The sequence below is a fragment of the Gastrolobium bilobum genome, unplaced genomic scaffold (assembly GCF_033153095.1).
Source record: "Gastrolobium bilobum isolate Gb01-03AN ecotype WA unplaced genomic scaffold, APGP_CSIRO_Gbil_v1 utg3862, whole genome shotgun sequence".
Taxonomy (NCBI): Eukaryota; Viridiplantae; Streptophyta; class Magnoliopsida; order Fabales; family Fabaceae; genus Gastrolobium; species Gastrolobium bilobum.
This window is the reverse complement of record NW_026898147.1, coordinates 210,587-231,489: the sequence shown is the minus strand read 5'-3', so window position 1 is coordinate 231,489 and position 20,903 is coordinate 210,587. Positions and strand designations below refer to the sequence as shown.

General features: G+C 35.3%; 1 protein-coding gene across 1 annotated transcript; it reads right to left on the bottom strand.

Moving 5' to 3' along the window:
* Nucleotides 1-10,663: 10,663 nt before the first annotated feature.
* LOC133313236 (ABC transporter C family member 14-like) lies at nucleotides 10,664-20,363 on the bottom strand. The gene is made up of 11 exons (XM_061514578.1): nucleotides 18,261-20,363; nucleotides 15,592-15,912; nucleotides 15,341-15,427; nucleotides 14,347-14,970; nucleotides 14,053-14,217; nucleotides 13,339-13,633; nucleotides 12,976-13,190; nucleotides 12,242-12,547; nucleotides 12,052-12,115; nucleotides 11,656-11,895; nucleotides 10,664-10,794 (listed from the first exon to the last, which is right to left on the bottom strand). The coding sequence occupies exons 1-11, from the start codon at nucleotides 20,355-20,357 to the stop codon at nucleotides 10,700-10,702; spliced, it is 4,509 nt and encodes a 1,502-aa protein (XP_061370562.1). The 5' UTR covers nucleotides 20,358-20,363; the 3' UTR covers nucleotides 10,664-10,699.
* Nucleotides 20,364-20,903: the final 540 nt, after the last annotated feature.

Below are 20,903 nucleotides of genomic sequence, written 5' to 3'. Positions count from 1 at the left end.
GAGCATCAAATTAAACAAGAAGCCTTCAAGAAATCAAGAATCGTGTCTTCAACAAGTAAGCCTGAATCTTTTGGTGTTCTAAATTCATAGAATCCTATTTTAAAATTTCTTACATTTGGTATCAGAGCCTAGTTTATATGATTTAAAACCCAAACATTTTATTATTGGACATGATTGAATGTTTTAGAAATTGAAATTGTCGTCTTCTTTAATTCTTAGACAAGTAAATTATAAATCGATGATTGGCACATAAAGTTATGTACTACAAATAAAGAATTTCAAAAAACACGATTTGTAAGGTAATTACTATTTGCATAAATTTAAAGAATATATTTATTGGCATCACAGATCTTGGATTTGTATAAATACCTGCACATTGGGTGATGGCAAAATGACAACCACGTCTTGATTTTGCAATCGTTTATCTTGGTGTTTTAGAACGGATGACTAATATTTATTTGGTTAAGCTATTGATTTTTCAAATGTTAACGATGTGAAGCTTTTATATTTTTCTTAATCGATTGAATTATGAATTTAATATAAAATATCCAAGATATTGTATATTCTGTTGAGTGACCCAATTTATTATTGTGTTTATCGTTTATATATATATATATTCAAATAATTTCTGATTTTATTATTATTATTTGATTTGAGATCCTATTTGGATTTGATTGAAAGCTTTCAAGATATATCTTTATGTTAGTGATTGTGGGTCAATGAAAATATTTAGATAGAAGTAAATACATTATCATTATTGTTTTTGTATTTAATTTGAAAATATTTGGAATGAATAGTTCAAAATAAAAGTTATTTGGTAATCTCGTGGGTTACATCATATTTAACATGAATAAAAAAAAACATGAATCCCTGGTTTTCGGAAAAAAAAAAATATAGAGTAGGTGTGGCTGCAATTCTAGAGCCAAGAGTTAGTGGAAAGAAAGCCATCAGCATAATTCGTAGTTTAGGATTCTCCAACTACATAATTGTTGATGTAAAAGGATTTACTAGGGGAATATGGATTGTGTGGAACTCCATTGATGTTCAGATTTCTCTTCATTTTCTTCATGATCAATTCATTCACTGTTGGGTGGAATTTCCTGAAAAGAAAGGTTTCTTTTGGACTGCTGTTTATGCCAATCCTAAGGAGGAGAACCGAAGGGTGTTATGGGAAGAGCTGAAGCAAATTGGAAGAACCATGAATGATCCCTGGTTACTTTCTGGTAATTTTAATGAAATTGTTTCAGCTTCAGAAAAAAGATGAGGGGGGCCAGTTGACTACAACAGATGCAACCGTTTTAGCACTATGCTGGATGCTTGTGGTGTTATGGATCTGGGGGGTGGGGGAAATAGGTTCACTTGGAAAGGACCTAAATTTCTCCATCTTGATAGAGTATATAAAAGATTATATAGAGCAGTATCTAATGAGGCTTGGAGAGCAAACTTTGAAGAAGCTGATGTTTTGGTGCTGCCCAGGCTTTTTTCAGATCACAGCCCTATCCTAATCAGAATGGAGTATGAGGAGTCCAGATGGAGAGAGAGGCCCTTTCGTTTTTTGGCTGCTTGGCAAAAAGACCATAGATTTAGTTCTTTCCTCAAAGAAAACTGGAATCATTCTGCTTGTTTATTGGAGAGTGTGAATTCCTTTATTCCTTTGCTTAAGGAGTGGAATATGAATGTGTTTGGCTTCACTTATCACAGAAAGAATATAGTGATAGCTCGTATGGAGGGTATCCAAAGGCAACTCACTTCCTTGAACAGTGTTCAGTTAGAAGAATTGGAGGCTAAGTTAAAGAGAGAGCTTTCTAAAATCCTGGACCAGGAGGAGTTAATTTGGTATCAGAAATCCAGGGGAGATTGGATTAGAGATGAGGATAGAAATACAAGGTATTATCACACTAGCACTCTTATTCGCAGAAAAAAGAATAAAATCCTAAAACTCCAGGATGACAAAGGTTGTTTGGTGACTGGAGATGAGGGATTAATTTCCTTGGCAAGGAATTTTTTCTTGAATCTGTTCCTGGAAAACTGTATTGACCCTGTTTGGAGTATTACAAAAAACAGCTGGCTTATTCTGAGTGATGATCATCTTGCTAGGCTGTCTGTAAATATCACTCTTGAGGATGTCCAGCTTGCTTTCTTTCAAATGCCCCCTCTTAAGGCTCCTGGACCTGATGGACTTCCAGCAATGTTCTATCAAAAGAATTGGGATTTTCTAAAAGGCCAGATTTTCAAGAGTATTCAGCACTATCTCCTTCATATGGACCAAATTAGAGAAATTAATCACACCCTTATAGCTCTTATTCCCAAAGTTGAAAGGCCATCCTTGATGAGGCAATTTAGGCCTATTGCTTTGTGCAATTCGGTATACAAGGGGCTTAGCAAGATTCTGGTAAACAAAATCAAGCCTTTCTTGGGGAATATTATATCTCCAAACCAGACTAGTTTTGTCCCTAAGAGACACATACAGGACAACATTATTATTGCCCAGGAACTTATACACACAATGCACAGGATGCAAGGAAAGAAAAGTTTTTTCTCTATTAAAATTGATTTAGAGAAAGCCTATGATAAACTCAATTGGAGTTTCATAAGAGCTGTGTTAGAAGACTTGAAGTTCCCATAAGTTATGATAGGAGCTATCATGGGGTGTGTTACTAGCCCATATATGGAGGTCCTTTGGGATGGGTCTAGAACTCATGGTTTTCAACCACAAAGGGGAATAAGACAAGGGGATCCTTTATCCCCTTATCTTTTTGTCCTATGTATGGAAAAACTCACTCACTTGATCTTGGATGAAGTGGAAAAGAAGAAGTGGAGTCCAATTAAGGCTGGCAAATCTGGACCGGTCATATCTCACCTTCTGTTTGCAGATGATATCATCTTATTTGTTGAAGCCTCCATGAGTCAAATGAACAGCATCTTAAGTTGTTTAAAGACTTTCTCTAGCATGTCAGGACAATGTGTGAGTATAGTGAAATCCTGTATTTTTTTCTCTAAGAACACTCCCCAGGAGGCTGTGTTTGATATCTCCAATGCTTGTGGCTTCAAAAAGGTGAACAACATTGGTAGGTACTTAGGAGTTTTGATGAAAATGGAAGAACAAGGAAGGACCATTATGCTGATGTGGTGTTTAGAGTTCAAAACAGACTTCAAGGTTGGAAAAGCAAATGCTTAGCTTTGGCTGGCAAATAACCTTAGCCAAAAGTGTAATTTCTGCCATCCCTTGCTATCAAATGCAGAATAATACCTTGCCTGCTCATGTATGCCAGGACATTGAAAAATTGCAATGCAACTTCATTTGGGGTGATACAGAATCCAAGAGGAAAGCCCAACTATGTTGCTTGGGAGCAACTATCCAATCCTATAGAAGCTCAACTGTGGGTATGTTGCAAGGCCTTAAGCTGGCAGCTGACAGAAAGTATTCAAAAGTTTGGCTTGGAAGTGATAGCCAAGTAGCTTTTTCCTGTGTAGAGGATCATTCTGCTGAAGGTGGCTTTGGTTCTCTCAGCAACAGAATAAGGAGTGCAGCAAGCAGTTTTGATAAAGTCCTTTGGAAGTTTATTCCTAGGGAATTTAATGATTGTGCTGATAGTTTAGCCAAGTTAGGTTTTAACCACAAGGGTGAAGAACTAGTGTATTATTTTTCTCCCCTTGTCGGCATCCTTTCTTTTTGGAATTCCTTTTGTACAAACTTACTGTTTGAGCATGCTTCTTTGAACATGCAACAACTTTCAATATAGTTTCTCTGGGCTAGGCCCTCCATTTTTATCAAAAAAAAAAAAAACATGAATCTATGATAGATTTGATGAATACTATTTTAGAGTTAGGGGTTATTTATGAATAAAACTTATTTCCCTAATGGTTGATTTTTTTGGTGGGGAAGAAGACCCATTTGTATTTTTTTTAGTGAAGCTCATCCATAGGCTATGGTGCATAAAGCACTTATGAGCCCAATAGTGACTTAATTTTCACCAAATATTACTTGTGTAGTGTTATAATTAAATATGTTTTTATGATATATTTAAAATAAATAAATAAATTGTTGTAATAAATATCCTTTTTTGGGAAAGTGATAAACCTTATATGTTTGCTCTAATATTTTTCTGTTTATTAAGATGTATGCTTCCGCTTGAATTATTTGAGTGTAAAATTTTGTTAGAAATGTTATTATCTTTGATTCATTATCAGTAGAGATATTGCACTTTCTTGTGGACCGAGTTGTGATTTTGGGCAAGAGAAGATTAATTTCGGTGCAAGATTTGTGAAAATTTCTTTGCAAAATTTGAGAAGTAATTTTGGTTATTTCATGCAATTTATTGCTCAAAGGGGGTAATTGTATGTTATAACTGTGAACTTGTTTACGACAAAGTTAATGAAGGTGCATTGATCTAAGTGATCTGTCTGCCCAAAGGGGACAAATCTCTGAAGTCATTGTATGCTCACCGAGTAACTTTTCGTTGAAGTTGTAGATGAAGTTATTTGAGACTCATTGGTCTAGGGATCTGTCTGCCCAAAGGAGATGGATTTTCGAACCCAATGTTGGGCTCATTGATTAACTCATTTGAGATTTTGACATTAGTTTAGACCTTGGTTTGTGCATTCTGTCCAAAAGGAGATGTACTATTATGTTGGCCTTGTTATGACAATCTGTTGTACTAAATGATTAACTCATCCTGATCTAGGAATCTATCTGCCCAAAGGGGATAGATTTTCAAATCCAGTGTTGTACTCATTGATTAACTCATCTGAGGTTTTGGCCTTGGTTTAGACCTTGGTTTGTGCATTCTGCCCAAAGGAGAATGTACTATTATGTTGGCCTCATTATAATATCTTGATTTAATTAAAGATGTATATTTTCCTATAATTTATTCTGATGCATTCTTATTTTGCCTTAAGATTATACCTTTCTATTAATTTTTCCTTGAATCAATTTGTAAGTGTGTTTAGATAATTTCTTGTTCAATATTCTTGAAATACTTATTTTAGTTTTTGATGCATATCATATTTATGTTCCTCTTTTTATTAAAAAAAATTGTAATCAATAAAAAATATATATTATATATTATGGTGATTATAATGTCAATACTACTAATTTAGCATATATTTTATGTACTATCTCAATTAAGTTTCATTATTAAGCCAAGGTGTCTAATTGTTCATGTTGGACATGAGAATTTGTGGTATAATTTTCAATGTTATTAAACCCGACCCGGTTATTGACCCGGTCGAGGTACTGGGTTACTGGGTCACTGGTTCAACCGCATGACACGGTAAGTATATGTAAATTTATAATTTATATTAAAAAACTATAAATATACTTAAATACTTGTAAAAAAATATACGAATTTCAAATATTTTAATATGAAAATAATAAATTACACATCATTGTCCAATAAAAGATCAATCAAACATATAATATTTGTGATACTAGTGTTTCAGGTTCTGTAAACGACATCTCTAACTATAAATCAAATCAAAATTCTCTGCATATTGCATAATCAAGATAATATTAGTATTGTAGGTACATAATTTATGTAAGTTAATAAACCACAAGTCACTCAAATATTTCAAAAGAAAAAAAATTATTTGTGTTTGAGAGTAAAAAAAAAAAGACATTAATTTATGAAAATAAATCAGTTTTTTTTTATAGACCAGGCCAGGTCACCGGTTAAACCGACCGGGTCACTGATTTTTACGAAAACCGGTCGGGTCGCGCCAGGTCACGCCGCTTCTGTAACATGACTGGTCCAATATGAAAATCGGACCGGTTCACCGGTTTCCGCGTCGACCCGGCCGGGTCGGTTCGGTTTTTATAACATTGTAATTTGTAGTTTAGAGAATGCATTATAAATTTTGAAAATGATGTTATAAATTTATTCATATTATTTCAGAATGTTATTTGTAATGTTATTTAAAATTTTTGAGAGTTTTTAATAATAAAATTATTATATGCAATTACTTGCACAAAAGGGTTGTTGTATGAATTTTTTTTGAAACTTATATGAAGATTAAATAATGCGAAATAATTGTGTATTGTATACTCCGCCCAAAAATGAGTTTATACTATACTAATTACTTTGTTGAAATTATTTAATTGTCAATAATTAATATAATTGCATCGATGTAATAAATATACTTTTGATATGAACGATAACAATGCCATAATAGAATTATTGATTGGATTGAATTATGATTAGTGGAGAAGAGATCTAGATATTTTTTTTATTTTATGAATTTTGATCTTGATAGGGCATTGCGTGTTAGCCTATAATTAATGTAGAGAACATACTTGACGTGTTTTTTAGTGGAAGAAATATGATTGATTTTATGTGATCTTGAAGTTATTGTGGAGTCAGTGATAGATAATTGCTTAGTTTTTAATGTCATGATATGAGTGTATTTTGAAATGAATTTTCTATAAGGCCTCTTTGAAAAGGATTTTGAATTCTATATCCTTTTTTTTAATATACATGGATTTTATTTTACATTAATGGTGATTTGATGAGGTAGTGACTTTCTTGAGCTATGACGAAAATAATTTATGTTAGTATACTATATTTACCACAAGGTCAATGGGAGAAAATTTCATTTTCTTGTATTGTATGTGAATAACTTAGTTGTTGAGAATATTGACTGACTCTCTAACCAAAGGATTTAGGCCCATGATAAATAGATGTGAAGAATATGGGCATTGTAAATTCCTTTGATTTAGTTGATTAGTGTAACGCCTGGCAACCTGCAAGAATCAACGACTATCCCCACACACTAACACGAGACTTTTCAGCATGCTTTGTCCTCACTCGCACACTTCCTGGGGAAACTTCCCAGGAGGTCACCCATCCCTGAATTGCTCCAAGTCAAGCACGCTTAACTGTGGAGTTCTTCCGATCCGGGCTACCGAAAAGTAGATGCATCTTGTTAGTATAGGTAGTACCAATTAATTCTTATAAGCCATTCCCAACTGTACCGTCCCATACCAGCACAGTCTCTGGAATCCTTCTCTTTCGGGTGTTGATTCGATTCATTCATGTACCCCCGTCCCTAGAAGCCTGCCAGGAGCCGCTCCTTGTCCGTGCCCTTACGCACCGGCGATCACTCCCCGCCCTCGTCAGCGCCCGGGATGTTACATGCCCACCAGCTTCCGCCTGGTTCGTCCTCGAACCACACCGTACTGGATGAGAGGCCCTGCTCTGATACCACTTGTAACGCCTGGCAACCTGCAAGAATCAATGACTATCCCCACACACTAACACGAGACTTTTCAGCATGCTTTGTCCTCACTCGCACACTTCCCGGGAAAACTTCCCAGGAGGTCACCCATCCCTGAATTGCTCCAAGTCAAGCACGCTTAACTGTGGAGTTCTTCCGATCCGGGCTACCGAAAAGTAGATGCATCTTGTTAGTATAGGTAGTACCAATTAATTCTTATAAGTCATTCTCAACTGTACCGTCCTATACCAGCACAGTCTCTGGAATCCTTCTCTTTCGGGTGTTGATTCGATTCATTCATGTACCCCCGTCCCTAGAAGCCTGCCAGGAGCCGCTCCTTGTTCGTGCCCTTACGCACCGGCGATCACTCCCCGCCCTCGTCAGCGCCCGGGATGTTACAATTAGTGGAAGTTTGAATCATTTATTATTTTCTTGTCGTTGAACCATTTATTTTGGATATAATTGATGTTTATTTAGCAGAGAAATTTTATTTTGAACAACTGATAAGGATTTGAGTTTTATTATTGTATATATTGAGTACGTGTATTTATGTTTATCAATTATGAGATATTTTGGAACTCAGTTTCGTTGGGACCACCATGCCTGTGGTTGACACCATATTGGAGTTTGAGGCATGATTTTGGAACTCAGTGTCGTTGAGATCACTATGCATGTGGTTGACACTATATTGGAGTTTGAGGCATGCTTTTGAAACTCAGTGTCGTTGGGACCACCATGCCTGTGGTTGACACTATATTGGAGTTTGAGGCATGATTTTGGTACTCAGTGTCGTTGGAATCATCATGTCTGTGGTTGACACTATATGGGAGTTTGAGACATAATGATATTGTTAGGACTACATGGCTCGTAGTTGACACCATATTTAATTATATGATGGTTTTTTTATAAACCATGGAATTTCTTTGGCTTTAAGGCATTTGAGAGAAATTTGAGAACTGACAGAGAAAATAATAGTTTGGCTGTTGTTGGATCACATTGGCATACTATTTTCTTGCTACACTCCACACTAATGTCTAGTCGACGGAGTCAAGTAACATTTGTGACCATGGAATGTCTTATATCAGTAAGGGTATAATCACCGCCTGATTCAATGTTATTTGATTTTAGTTGGATGGAGTCATATTCAGATATCACACCTTGAATCATGTGTTTTCTTAAAATGTGGTCACATTATATGAATTAGTCCTTAGACCGAGAGTTGTTTTCAAATAACTTGTTTTCCTTTTCTCTTTTAAATTAAATTTTACAATTGATTTTGTCCAAGTGGGAGAATGTTAGAAATTTTTATAATAATTGTGGGCTTCAATCAATTGTAGCTTTTCTTGTTTTAATAAAAAACGGGCTAAGTCATGATCCATATAGGGGTGCAATATAAAGCCCAGTTAATTAGTGATCCTTTTGATTTGGGCTTGGATATCTGTAAACTGAATAGTGTGGGTAATAGTGTAGGCCTAACTCATAGGCCCATGATGGGAAGGGGATTAGGATTAATAAGTTTGGCTAGGTCCCCTCTGCATTCACAGTGTGTTGGAAAACCGTCACTCTACAACTCGCCCCATCAATGGTTGTGATCAGGGAGTGATGTGAATTGCAGAGGAAGATCCTAGTCTTTCCATTGCATGAGCATTAGAGTAAACAAGAAGCCTTCAAGAAATCAAGAATCATATATTTAACAAGTAAGCCTGAATCTTTTGGTGTTCTAATTTCATAGAATCCTATTTTAAAATTTCTTACATAAGATATATTTCATCATTTATCTCAGGTTGGCATGGGGTCCACCGACTATTATTAATCAGGCTCTTAATAATCAATCAAATAATTTTTTAATTCGGTGCTATTCCATTTATAATCTGAAATTAAACTCTAAGATTAATAATACTTATAATATGAATATGCATTACTCCTCTATAAAATATCAATAACAGATTGATAAGTTTTTTTTCACTCAATCAATCATTTATTCTGTTGACTATAATAGTTTTTCAATAGATCATATGCACTGGCTAGTAACATTAATATCAAAGTATCAAAACATTTCATGAGGATATTTCATAAAAATTTCATTTTGTTTATTGCATAAACACTATTAATCAAATAATCTCAATCTCAAAATTTGTAAATTGATCGAATCTCACTTGTAAGTGAACTAAGAAATGAAAACTATTTAATTACTTATTTTATAATAAACTCAGGGTTGAGAACAATAACATAATTATTGTTAATTGGAGAATTTGATATCTTATGACAGAAATTTAACCTTATTCAAATCTCATTGATCTTTTCAATGTGAATATTAATTTATACCAATATTTTATAATGATCTAGATAAAGACTTGTCATGCGTCCTCACACACTGCCCCTTTGAATTACAGGGATAGTTTGTGCTTGGATGTTTTTAAAAATTTTATAAGTGTGTAATATTTTTTTTTTAGTATATGCAATATTAATTATTTAATTTACAATATTTAACACAAAATCTATAATTTTATATAAAAACTGCGATACTTTTTGATAAAATGCCAAAATAGATTTAACTATGTAATTAAACGCACGAATGGAAAATTGAAGTAGAGTTTGATAATTAAAGTATTAAATATATATTTGATTTTGGGAAAAGTTCACCAATGCCCCTGTGGTTTACTTCAGAATCTCTTATGTCCCCGTGATTTTTTCTTATCACATATGCCCCTGTGGTTTGTAAAAGGGTATGTTTTTTATCACATATACCCATGTGGTTTCTTTTTTTTTACAAAGCACAGGGGCATATGTGATAGGAAAAAATCACGGGTATAAATGATTCTGAAACAAACCAAGAGGCATTGATGAACTTTTTCCTTTAATTTTTATGTAATATTACTGTAGCTTATTTGTATGTACTTTTTATTTTTATCTGATTTTAATTTTTTTTTTAAATTAATCCAAAAACGTATCATGACAAACTTCGTGCATAATAAACATTTTCACTAATTTCGAAAAGAACTTATCGAAGGACAATATTATCGTTCTTGGAATGTTCCAAGTAGTTTCTCGTAGCAATAACAAGCTAGCCAGGAAACTACAAACATTAAAACAGAATCAATAAATTCAGCCTAACTTCGATTTCTAGAACTAAAAAACTAAAAAAATTTCTCCTACATATTATCCTTGTCAAATTATTGAACTACAAAAATTAATAGATAAATGCTACTAATCCATTCTTTTAAACATCCTTGCTAACATATTTTTTTATCATTGGATCACGTTTTACATTTATTCAATAATTATAAAAAAAAGTTTCTAATGTAAGACGCGATTCAATAATAATGAATATGTTAGAAAAACTGTTCAAAAGAGTGTGTGTCGTAACATTTCTCAAATGCTAGAACATCAAAATCTTCATAAAGTTTGTCTTAGGGACCGCATGTTGGAAATTAACTACGTCAATGGCGTTCTCGGTTAGAATCAAAGCCAGTAGCAATGAGCCAAGTTAAGCAGATCTATTGGAATACTCCTTAACCAATGCACCAAATAGCGAATGCCTTTCAAGCAAACGTGATGGCTTGTCAAATTCCTTTGCAAAACCTGTCAAAAAATATCAAAAACCCCACAACTTGTTATTCTAGCAATATTATTCTATATATTTCTTTCATGCAATAATTGAAGAAGTAAAATATTTAGGGCCCGTTTGGTAAGCAGTATTCTTCAGAATTCTTGGGAAATTAAATTTTTTTAAATTTTAAATTTTCAAATATTATAAAAAACTTAATGTAAAAATCATACTTTTGAAGATTGAGATTCCGGATAATTTTTTTTTTTTTTCCTCTACTAAACGCCCAATGCTGAGATGACTGAAGGGTATGTAGAGCGAGCCTTCAGCAGTGGTAAAATCGCTTCTTCTTATCGGAAGGTAACGGGTTTGAGCATGAGAAATAACTTCTTTACAAAAATACAAAGGGAAGATTTCGTACCATCGATTCTCATCTCTATCCTTGCAAATCAGTGAGCTTTCTGCACCGGGATTTTATTTCTTTGGTTTTTGGGAAAATATTGGTAATGGTAGAAGGCTAGAAGCTGCACATTATATGGCTTTTGCTTTTTTTTTTTTCAAAAGCTGTTTTTTTAAGAAAAAAAAGCACTTTTCACTCACTCTAAGTTTGTTTGGATGTCTATTTTTTTTTTTAAAAAAAAAGAAGTCACAAAAAAAGTCAAAAGTCTAATTTCTTTTAAAAGCTAAAAATTTTAACTTCTAAAAAAAGCAAAAGTCAAAAGCCAAAAGCCAAATAATTTTTTTCAAAAACTAAATAATTTTATAAAAATATAAATAGCTTTAACTTTTATAAAAAACACTTTTAAAATAAAGAAGAAATAAAAGTTAATTTTTTTTGTACTGCGAAACAAACAGGCTAAAACTCATGAACATAAATAACATGCTTATCATCATACCTGCATCTATGACCAAAACTTTGTCACAATCCATGACTGTTGGTATTCTGTGAGCAATACTGATAATTGTGCGATCTGCAAAGTCCTCTCTGATGATCTTTTGTATCACAGCATCAGTTTGCGAATCAACAGATGCTGTTGCCTCATCCATGAATAGTATTTTGGTGCTTTTTAGCATGATCCTTCCCAAGCAGAGTAGCTGCCTTTGTCCCACACTCCAATTGTCTCCACCATCAACCACTAAGAAATTGTATAGTAAACTGATGTCAGCTCACATTGTCACCAACAAAAGAATGTAAAAACATTTTATAGCAATATCAATATCTTAGGCAATTAATGCTTTTTAACCACATTGGATTAAACTACTAAAAGCAGGTTTATAAGAGGAGTTGAGACCTGAAGCCTCAAGTTTCTCAGGCTTTGCAGCCACCACTTCTTTCAGTTGGCAGCGTTCAAGGCTCTGCAGCAACAAAATTTAATAGTAAGTTATTAGTTGTGGCCTATGGGAAGCTCAAATTTAGAATCCAAGGATGCAATGCAGTATAAAAACATAGAACAAAAAACAAGCATGTAATGCAGTATATACCTTCCAGATTTCATCTTCTGAATACAATCCAAGGGGGTCAATGTTGCTTCTTACTGTTCCTTGAAAGAGGACAGGTTCTTGTGGAATAATTCCAAATCGAGACCTCAAATCATGAAGGCCCACAGTGCAAATGTTGATCCCATCAATGATTATTTTCCCAGCTGAAGGCTCAATCAACCTAAATAGAACCTGGATGAGGGTTGATTTCCCACTCCCTGTACGGCCAACAACACCAATCTTTTCTCCTCCTTTAATGTTGAGAGATATTCCCTTAAGAACTAGAGGAGTATTTGGCCTATACCGAACCTGCTCACCACCATTTCATAACAACAGATTATATATATATGTAGAAGTTACTGAATGCATGTTACCCATGATGCATTCATCAGTATTACCATCACTTATGTATGAAGTATTGATAAAAGTTCCCTTCAATTCAAATGTTTTTCTTTTGTATGCAAACTCCATGTACCATCTGTACGTCATATCTTACTTTCAACCTTTCATGCAGTCTAGTATCCTCAGATTTGAAATAACTATATTGCCCAAAAAAGTAGTTAAAAAAAGAGAGCAGATAGTGACCATCTACTTGGTGTTTGTTTAACTTGTTGAAAATTCTATCAAGTGAAGTCTCCTTTTTGAATGGTATACTATAATTTTGGTTAAATTATGCAGGTTCTCACCCCAGATTATTAATTTGTCTTGCAACTTAGCAGTTTGTGACTACTATATACCTGCAAATTATTTAACTCGATATTGCCTTGGTTGGGCCAATTCTGAGGAGGAGACTTATCAGCAATTTTCCATGGAGCTTCTGATGGAAGGTTGGTAAACTGCTTTATTCTCTCAACTGAAACCATTTTGTTCTCAACAGAACAAGTCATGGTTATGGTAAATGACAAGAGACCACTGAGAGCCAGACCATAGGACAGAGACAAACCAACATATTCTGCAACAGCAAAATTATATCAAGTGGAATAATTCTTGGTCAGTAAGATAACTTTTCTATTGAACTGGTCTTGCACCTATATTTATCTAAGTATTATACATGAATGACCATGATGTTTGGTAGAGAAGTTTCATGAAGGAAGTTATACCTGGCCTAACAATAGCACTTGGCAAAAAGATCATAAAAACAGTGGCAACGCAAAGGAAAACCACTCCGATAAAGTCCAGGCGAAAACCAAGCCATTCATTGGCTCCATTATTGTGGAAATCCATTCTAAGACTTGCATTGACCCTGTCAATATTCTCCTGACAAAATGCACCCTGCTTTCTGAAGCCACGGATTGTCATAACACCAGAAATAGTCTCTGAAAAGTGATGAATCACAGGAGCTTTTGTGATAGAATCAAGGCGAGTCAATTCCCTAGAAGATGCAAGGTAATATTTCTGCAAACCACAACAAAGAAAGTGAGTGTTCCAAAGGCCTCTGCAATAAGTGTGCACAAATATCATATGATTCACATTTACGAAAATGCAAATGCAAATCATTAGTTGAATTAATTGAATATTCTTCAATATCTGAGATTACTTGAAAAAAAATAAAAAAATCCCCATTGTGAGGGTAGTCTTTATTCCTTGTACAAAACCTTATTTTTGCATATTTACAAGGAGGCCGTTTCTTAAATTCGAACCGTGACTTTTCAATCACAAAAGAACAGCTTTAGCACTGTTCGAGGCTCGCCCTCTTTTTTGGATAATAACATTGTAAAGAGACCCCAAAAAAAAAATTCAGCAAAAGCCACCAAGAGTTTTTGGATAATAACATTGTAGAGACTAAAATTTAAGGAAGAGTAGACATATCATACCCGATACCAATTATTCAGCCAAAACAGTGGAATTAATAGGAAGACCGTTTCCCAAGCATTTTGGCATGTGACAATAAGGATGCTGGCTAGTGAGAAGTATGCAACCATGACGAAACTTACTAACATTGGAATTGATATATCAACCCAAAGTAAATCAGTAGATACCTAAACAATTCATAAGAAGAAGAAGAAGAAAAAAGATAGTAAGTCCCAAGCACTAATATTTAAAGAATATGCTATAGTTTATGTTGTTTCCTAGCAGAAATCAACATTAAAAGGAATGTTAAAACTCACACGACTCAATATTCTGCCAGAAGGAGTGGTGTCAAAGAATGACATTGGTGCACGCAAGATGCTATGAAGCATTCCAGTGAAGAAGCTTTGGGATGTCTTTAGACCCCAATATGTAAATAAGATTGCTCGGACCATCACCACAACACATGCAATAGCTGCTATGATAGCATAGACAATAATGAACGTGAAAGAAGGAATTGCAGAATCTTCTGAAGTTGCAATTGCTAGCCAGTAGTCACCAGCCAAAAAAGATATAATCCATGCTAGAGACATTGCCAGCATGAGTGCTATTCCCCACCACCCAAATGCTTCAGTGAAATAATGTTTATATACTTTGAGGTTCACACGGCCAGTTTCTCTTTCCTCATCTTCAATGAGCTTTGATGAAGCCTTATCAGATTTAGATTGATCTTGAGGCTGCTTTTCGCCTATGTTTTCCTTTTCCTTTGAAGGGAAACGAGCCAATTTTGGAGACTGGCCAGAATCATCACCAACACCTTTGTCACTCGTTTCTGCAATCTCCATAGATGATTCATGAGCAGCCACAAGTGCACCAAAATCAAGGCCAGCATTGAGAAGTTCATCATACTTTCCACTTTGCACGATTCTCCCATCTCGCATCACCTTAACGTTGGTATCAAAACAAGCAAAGGTGCTCAGTTGAAATAACTTGACTTTTTAAGGTTATTTATTGCAGAACATGTAATACGAGTTTTGAGATGGCAAATTATGCTTAATCCAAGAAAAGAAATCTTATACTAACAGGGTATGAGAAGGAAGTCAAGAATGTATAATGCATTTTCTTGAATAAATCTTATAAATTATGATAGAATACATATAAATTATGATAGAATACATATAATAACTCTTTTGAATAAGACCTACAACATCATGAGTACTATCACTATCAATAAGATAACTTAGGTGAAACTGAAATGAACCATCATTAGCAGAAAAACACATACGTTTAAGATACTTGTGAGCATACACGTACCATTATAGAGTCAACATTATGCAAGAAGTCAACTTGGTGAGTTACAAGTAAAATGGTCTTATCTTTGAGAGCTCCCATGATACATTCCTGCAACAAAATAGAGAAATTAGGAACTTCACTGTTTGTGACTACCGGTACAAATTGCGAAAGCAATGTATATATCTAAAAAGATCTAACAATTCAGCAATGTTTGTATTAGAAATGTTTTAGGAACTAGAGCTATTCAGCAATGTTTGTAACTCTGTATCTACCTTAAATATAAATGATCCTGTTTGGGCATCAACAGCACTGAATACATCATCAAGGAGATAGATGTCACAGTCTTGGTATACAGCTCTAGCTAGTTGTACACGTTGCTTCTGGCCACCACTGAGGTTAATACCCCGTTCCCCAATCTCAGTTTGGTCTCCATATTCCATCATTTCAAGATCCTTTTCCAGGCAGCATACTCTTATTACTTCCCTGTACTTCTCCCTGTTCATTGGTAAACCAAACAATATGTTTTCTTGAATGGTTGCATTTTGAATCCATGATGTCTGTGCTACATAGGCGATTGTCCCACAAACTCTGACCTATAGGATGTTTGGAAAAAAAGAAGAAAAGAATGGGAAATAATGATGACAACTGCGAACAATACAAGTAAAATCACACATAGTTGAACATTTACAAATCAATAAAACTCCTTTGAGACATCTGAAAAACACAATCACAAAGTTCTTGTACATATTGTTGAGATATATAAAACCATTAATGTAGCCTCACCCAATAGCTTAAGCTGTTGGGTTGAATTGGTTCTTTACACATATATTGAAGAGCCTCTACATCCAATTTCACCATTTAAAAGAGAAATTCAGGTATGTATTGACAGCCAATAAAGCTTCTGCTAGTTCTCATGAATACTTAAAATACCAAATTACGGTCATATAAAATGTATGAAATGTAACTTGCTAATTGATTTAGAGTCCTTATAGGCTTGGAATATTCAGGTTTAATTGGAAGAGTTTAAGAGAAGACCTATAGCTGTTTTTTTTTTTTTTTTCTTCTTCTAAATTTCTCCACCTACATACCTAAATCCATTAAAAATCCTTTGAAATCTCAATCCAATGCACTCCCCTAAGACTCGAACTAAAGACTATTAATTAACCTATAAAAACTCCATTTGAATAATGTGTTTTTTTAATTTTTTCATCTGCATAGGTAGGACTCGAACTCAAGATTATTAATTAACCTAGAACAACTCTTATGTCAGTTGTTACACGTGCTTGGTGATGAAAAAACCAATAGCTAAGAGCCTAAGACATACCCGTGTCTTGGTGACAAATCACATTTATCTTGGAGAGACGGGCATGTGTCCGAATGATACGAGGATGTGTATTAATATTAGAAAGCAACATAAAGTCTCTTTTATCCATGTTTGCATTATAAATGGTTGGGCCTTTTTAGGGCTAAAGGGAGATGATAAAGGCAGCAAATTTTGATAACAAAGAAAGGTTAAAAGGCTCTCTAGGATTAAGCGGGTTTCACCTACTTGAAAAAGGGGTTTCAATTCTGTCTATCTCTCTATTCATTGTTCTCTATGGATGTAACTACTGATGTTTACTTTAGATTTTGGTTTGTTTTTCTTATGGATGGCTATATACTAGGGTTATGGTGGATCTTGTATTTAATTTAATTCCTAATTTAAATATAGGATGTGATTTTTTTGAGATGAATGCATGGTACGATTTAATCACCCTTGACCTGAATTAGTTAATTGATTGACTAGTGACCATCTATAATTGAGCAATGAAACAATCTTGGATAGAACATATGCATGATTAAACTTTGGTTCTTATCCATCAATTGAATTAATCAATGAGGTTAATTCGTCCATTTTTGAAGTTCATGCTCCTTAAAGTATCAAATAAAGAATTTGATTGAGGAATACACAATTAATAGCACATGACCACTGATTGTGACCTATAAATTTAACCATAAACTGTAAAGAAATAGGAACTAAGTAATTGAATGCAATACCAAATGATGGTAGTTCAGTTGGTGCATGAGTGCTGAATAAATGGTGAAAGGACCTCAGTTCAATCCCCACCAATACCATCTTTGAGAGGGACATAAAATCTTAATCTCGGACTCGTCTCGCACTTGGGATTAGTCCCATAACAGGTTCAAAGAACCAAAACTTGTGGGGATACCAAGGGAGTCTACTCGGCTCAAAGAGGTAATTATGGTTGATATCCAAAAAAATAATTGAATGCAATTGAAGCTAAGCCCTAGATACTTTCGCTAGCGAATTCCCCTTGATTTGTTTAGATTCTTTCTTTAATTCGTTTCTCCATTTTTAATTTTATTTTCAATTATTGTCACTGAGCCTCTCAATTTCGGTTATCAAAATAGCATTAGAGTTTTGAGGATTTGGTACTTGCTAGTAAGTCTTCGTGGAATAATATTTGGGACTCAATTCCTGTATTACTTTTGAGTGAAAGGGTGCACTTGTCCTAGGTGTAGTTTATATGTATCAAGTCTAAACCTTCAATTAATATTGTGCATAAGCATTAGTCTATTCCCACTGAGAGCTTAGGAACATATAGGGTGCAGTGCACTATCGGTTCCTAGTAAATCCCGGTACACAAGGTTTCTCAACTTGTTGGGGTAGGGATGAGGGTCAATTGAATATAATCTTCCACTTACATTTTTGCTAAAAGACTGTTTTCCAAACTCGATTCCATGACCTTCTGATCACAAGTAATAACCTTACAGCTGCTCCAAGGCTCACCCTCCCTCCCTATTACGAGCATTTGGTGATGGATGATTTAACAATGCACAATTATGTTAACATGGAGCAAAAACAGTAATCTTCTATGCAACAAGAAGCAAGTAACATGAAGTGCACAAAGCAATGAAAATGAGTCCAAAGCAAGCATACCTTTCCTGAGATCTTGAACATTTCCCCTAACACAGAAGCCAATAAAGAAGACTTGCCTGACCCAACAGTGCCTACAACTGCAGCATGGTCCCCTTTCTTAATTTCCAACTCTTCAACTTTCAGAGCCTCATTCCCATCCTCATCATCCCAAGAGAATTTCCCATCTTTTATCTCCACAGCTATGGCACTGTCACGGTTGTCCTCTCTAGTCACTGCATTCTCATCCATTTCCTTACTAGTCATGAACTCATCCAACCTCCCCAGGGAGATCATTGCTTGAGAAATCAATATAAGAGCTTGTGGGAAGGTCCTCACTGGCTCTTGCAATATCTTGATCACTGAAGTTATTGTGAACACAGTGCCAGCATTCAGAGGAATGCCAAGAAAAGTTGCAGTTCCAAAGGTGAGAACAGTTACCATGAGTGGAGCAGTGGACAGAACTCCCATGTTAATAGCAAAATAGTACAAGAATTTCCCAATCCAACCATGCTCAGCTTCTCTAAACTGTCGAATTTTGTTACCAAAATACTCCTCCCATGCTTGGAACTTAATGACACGCATGTTGTTAAGCAACTCATTGGTTGCTTTCATCCTCAAATCACGGTTCATCATTATCCTGAACTGGAAACTGTTGCTACTCTTGGTGCGAAACAAAGTGAAGATAAACACTATGGTAGTTCCAAGCAGTGCTGCAAGCACAGACCAACCAACATAGTAATAGATGAGTGCCAATGCAGCAGCAACTTGTAATGGCATCAACCATATAGGGTGAAGCTGCAACATCAAATCTGAGAGTTGTTGAGCATCAACAGCCATGTGATTCACAACCTGGCCTGTCCCATGAGCTTGTCTAGAAGAACTTGACAATTTCAAGCCCTTCTTGTACACAGAAGTGATGATGCTGGAACGAATCAGCATGCCTAGTTTCTGAGAGTGGAAATTGAATTGGTGAACACTGAGGACTTCAACTGATTTTGCTGCAAGCAGGATCAGTATCAAAACAAGACCTTCAGAGGGAGTGCTATCCTTTCTTGAGGTGAAGTCAACAAAACTCTGGATGAGCATTGGACCAATATACATAACCGCAAGTCGAATAACTGCAAGGAAGCCAGTGAAAGCTATGTGTTTCCAGAAGCACCTAAACAAGGTAACTCCAACTGGGTGCTTGCTGTTTTCCTCTGGCTTTGGCCAATTGCTCTGGAAGAGCTCTGACATCTTTTCTGCTCGGAATTCAAGAGGAAGTGATGGAACATCTTCAAGTTTGAGGGGTGTTTTGTACCCTTTATTGAGAAGAGGATTCATCCAAAGCCACACTGTTTTGGATAACAAGGAAGCATAAGCATAAGGACTCAAAGTCCTATCCATGGAAAGCCTTTGATATGTTCTTGAGCTCTCAACTGTATCACATATTCTGATTACACGAATCCCTGATGACCCTTTGATGGCTATTATGAAAAGGAACATAGATAATGGAAGATTAACCAACGAGAATATGTCATCAATTCTCAAATTAAGATCCAACCTATGTTCATCAACAGTTACCAATCGAACAATGGCTGAAGTAGCAAACAAGCAAGCAATCACCAAGTTTGCTATCCAGTATATTCTAAGCGACAAAGGGTGCTTAGAAGCTTTGAACTTCTTCTCATGCAGCATTAGTATCACAATCACTACGTTGACTATTGCATGAGAAAAGCGAAACAGTGCCTCTATCCGTTTCCATGATGCAAGGTTACTTTGAGTGAAAGCCAAGACACTTAGAACCGTGTAAGCTATAGCCAACAGAATCGTTACCGACAAGGGTAGTTTGAACCACAAGGTAACTTTGTAGTCAGAGTCCTTCTCTTGCAAAAGGGGTTTAGAGATGGAGGAACCAGAGTTAGCATTGGAACTGAATCGAGAATATAGATTGTAAGCTGCAAAGGCTAGAAGGGAGAGCAAGAAGAAGATATCAACAGCAGAAAGAAGAACTCTCTGAGGACATGGAGATAGGAAGATAAACCTTAACCACTGAACTAAGAGTTGTGAAGAAGGTGAAGATGAATCTATAATCAAAGGGGAACATGATGGGGTAGTTAGCCACGAAGGAAAAGACATGTTGTTCAAAAGATGAAAATCATGAAATGTTATGGTGTAACCTCCTAATAAGATTTCATCCATGAAGATGGTGATGATGGAGGAAGATAATAGATGATACTCCCATGATTGAACAAAAGAGTGTTATTGGTATCTATGTTTGAAGGAGAAGCGGTGTGAACAAAGATGGAATGTGTAAATGGGAGTGTAAGGTCTGAATACATAGTGCGTGTGAAAAGAATTGTTTTTCAATTCGGCTTGCTTGTAGAGTGGTAACTTAATCTCAATAAAATAAGATCCATGTGCACCACGCTTCAAGGAACAAGAAATAGTGTGTGTGTGTGTGACTGTGACATATTGGACACGGTTAAAATAAATTATGGGCGGCACGTAACTGTGGTTGGCTGCAAAAGTTGTTTTTAACGTAGTATTTGTAACATTTAGAATCAAATCTTTGCTTTTTCAATGAGTGCTTGAAAAAAGAAAAGGGTTTACCTTTTAATTGAGTAACCCATGTTAATTTTTCAAAAGTATATAACAATAATTGGCATTTACACAGCCGCAAAA

What these genes read in the sequence shown, in the direction of transcription:
- LOC133313236 (XM_061514578.1), bottom strand. Translation starts at nt 20,357, where the DNA reads ATGTCTTTTCCTTCGTGGCTAACTACCCCATCATGTTCCCCTTTGATT. An exon ending in CTGGCAGAATATTGAGTCGT is followed by an intron (nt 14,218 to 14,346) that starts GTGAGTTTTAAC and finishes TGAATTGTTTAG; the next exon opens with GTATCTACTGATTTACTTTG. An exon ending in CAGAAGATGAAATCTGGAAG is followed by an intron (nt 12,116 to 12,241) that starts GTATATACTGCA and finishes TTGTTGCTGCAG; the next exon opens with AGCCTTGAACGCTGCCAACT.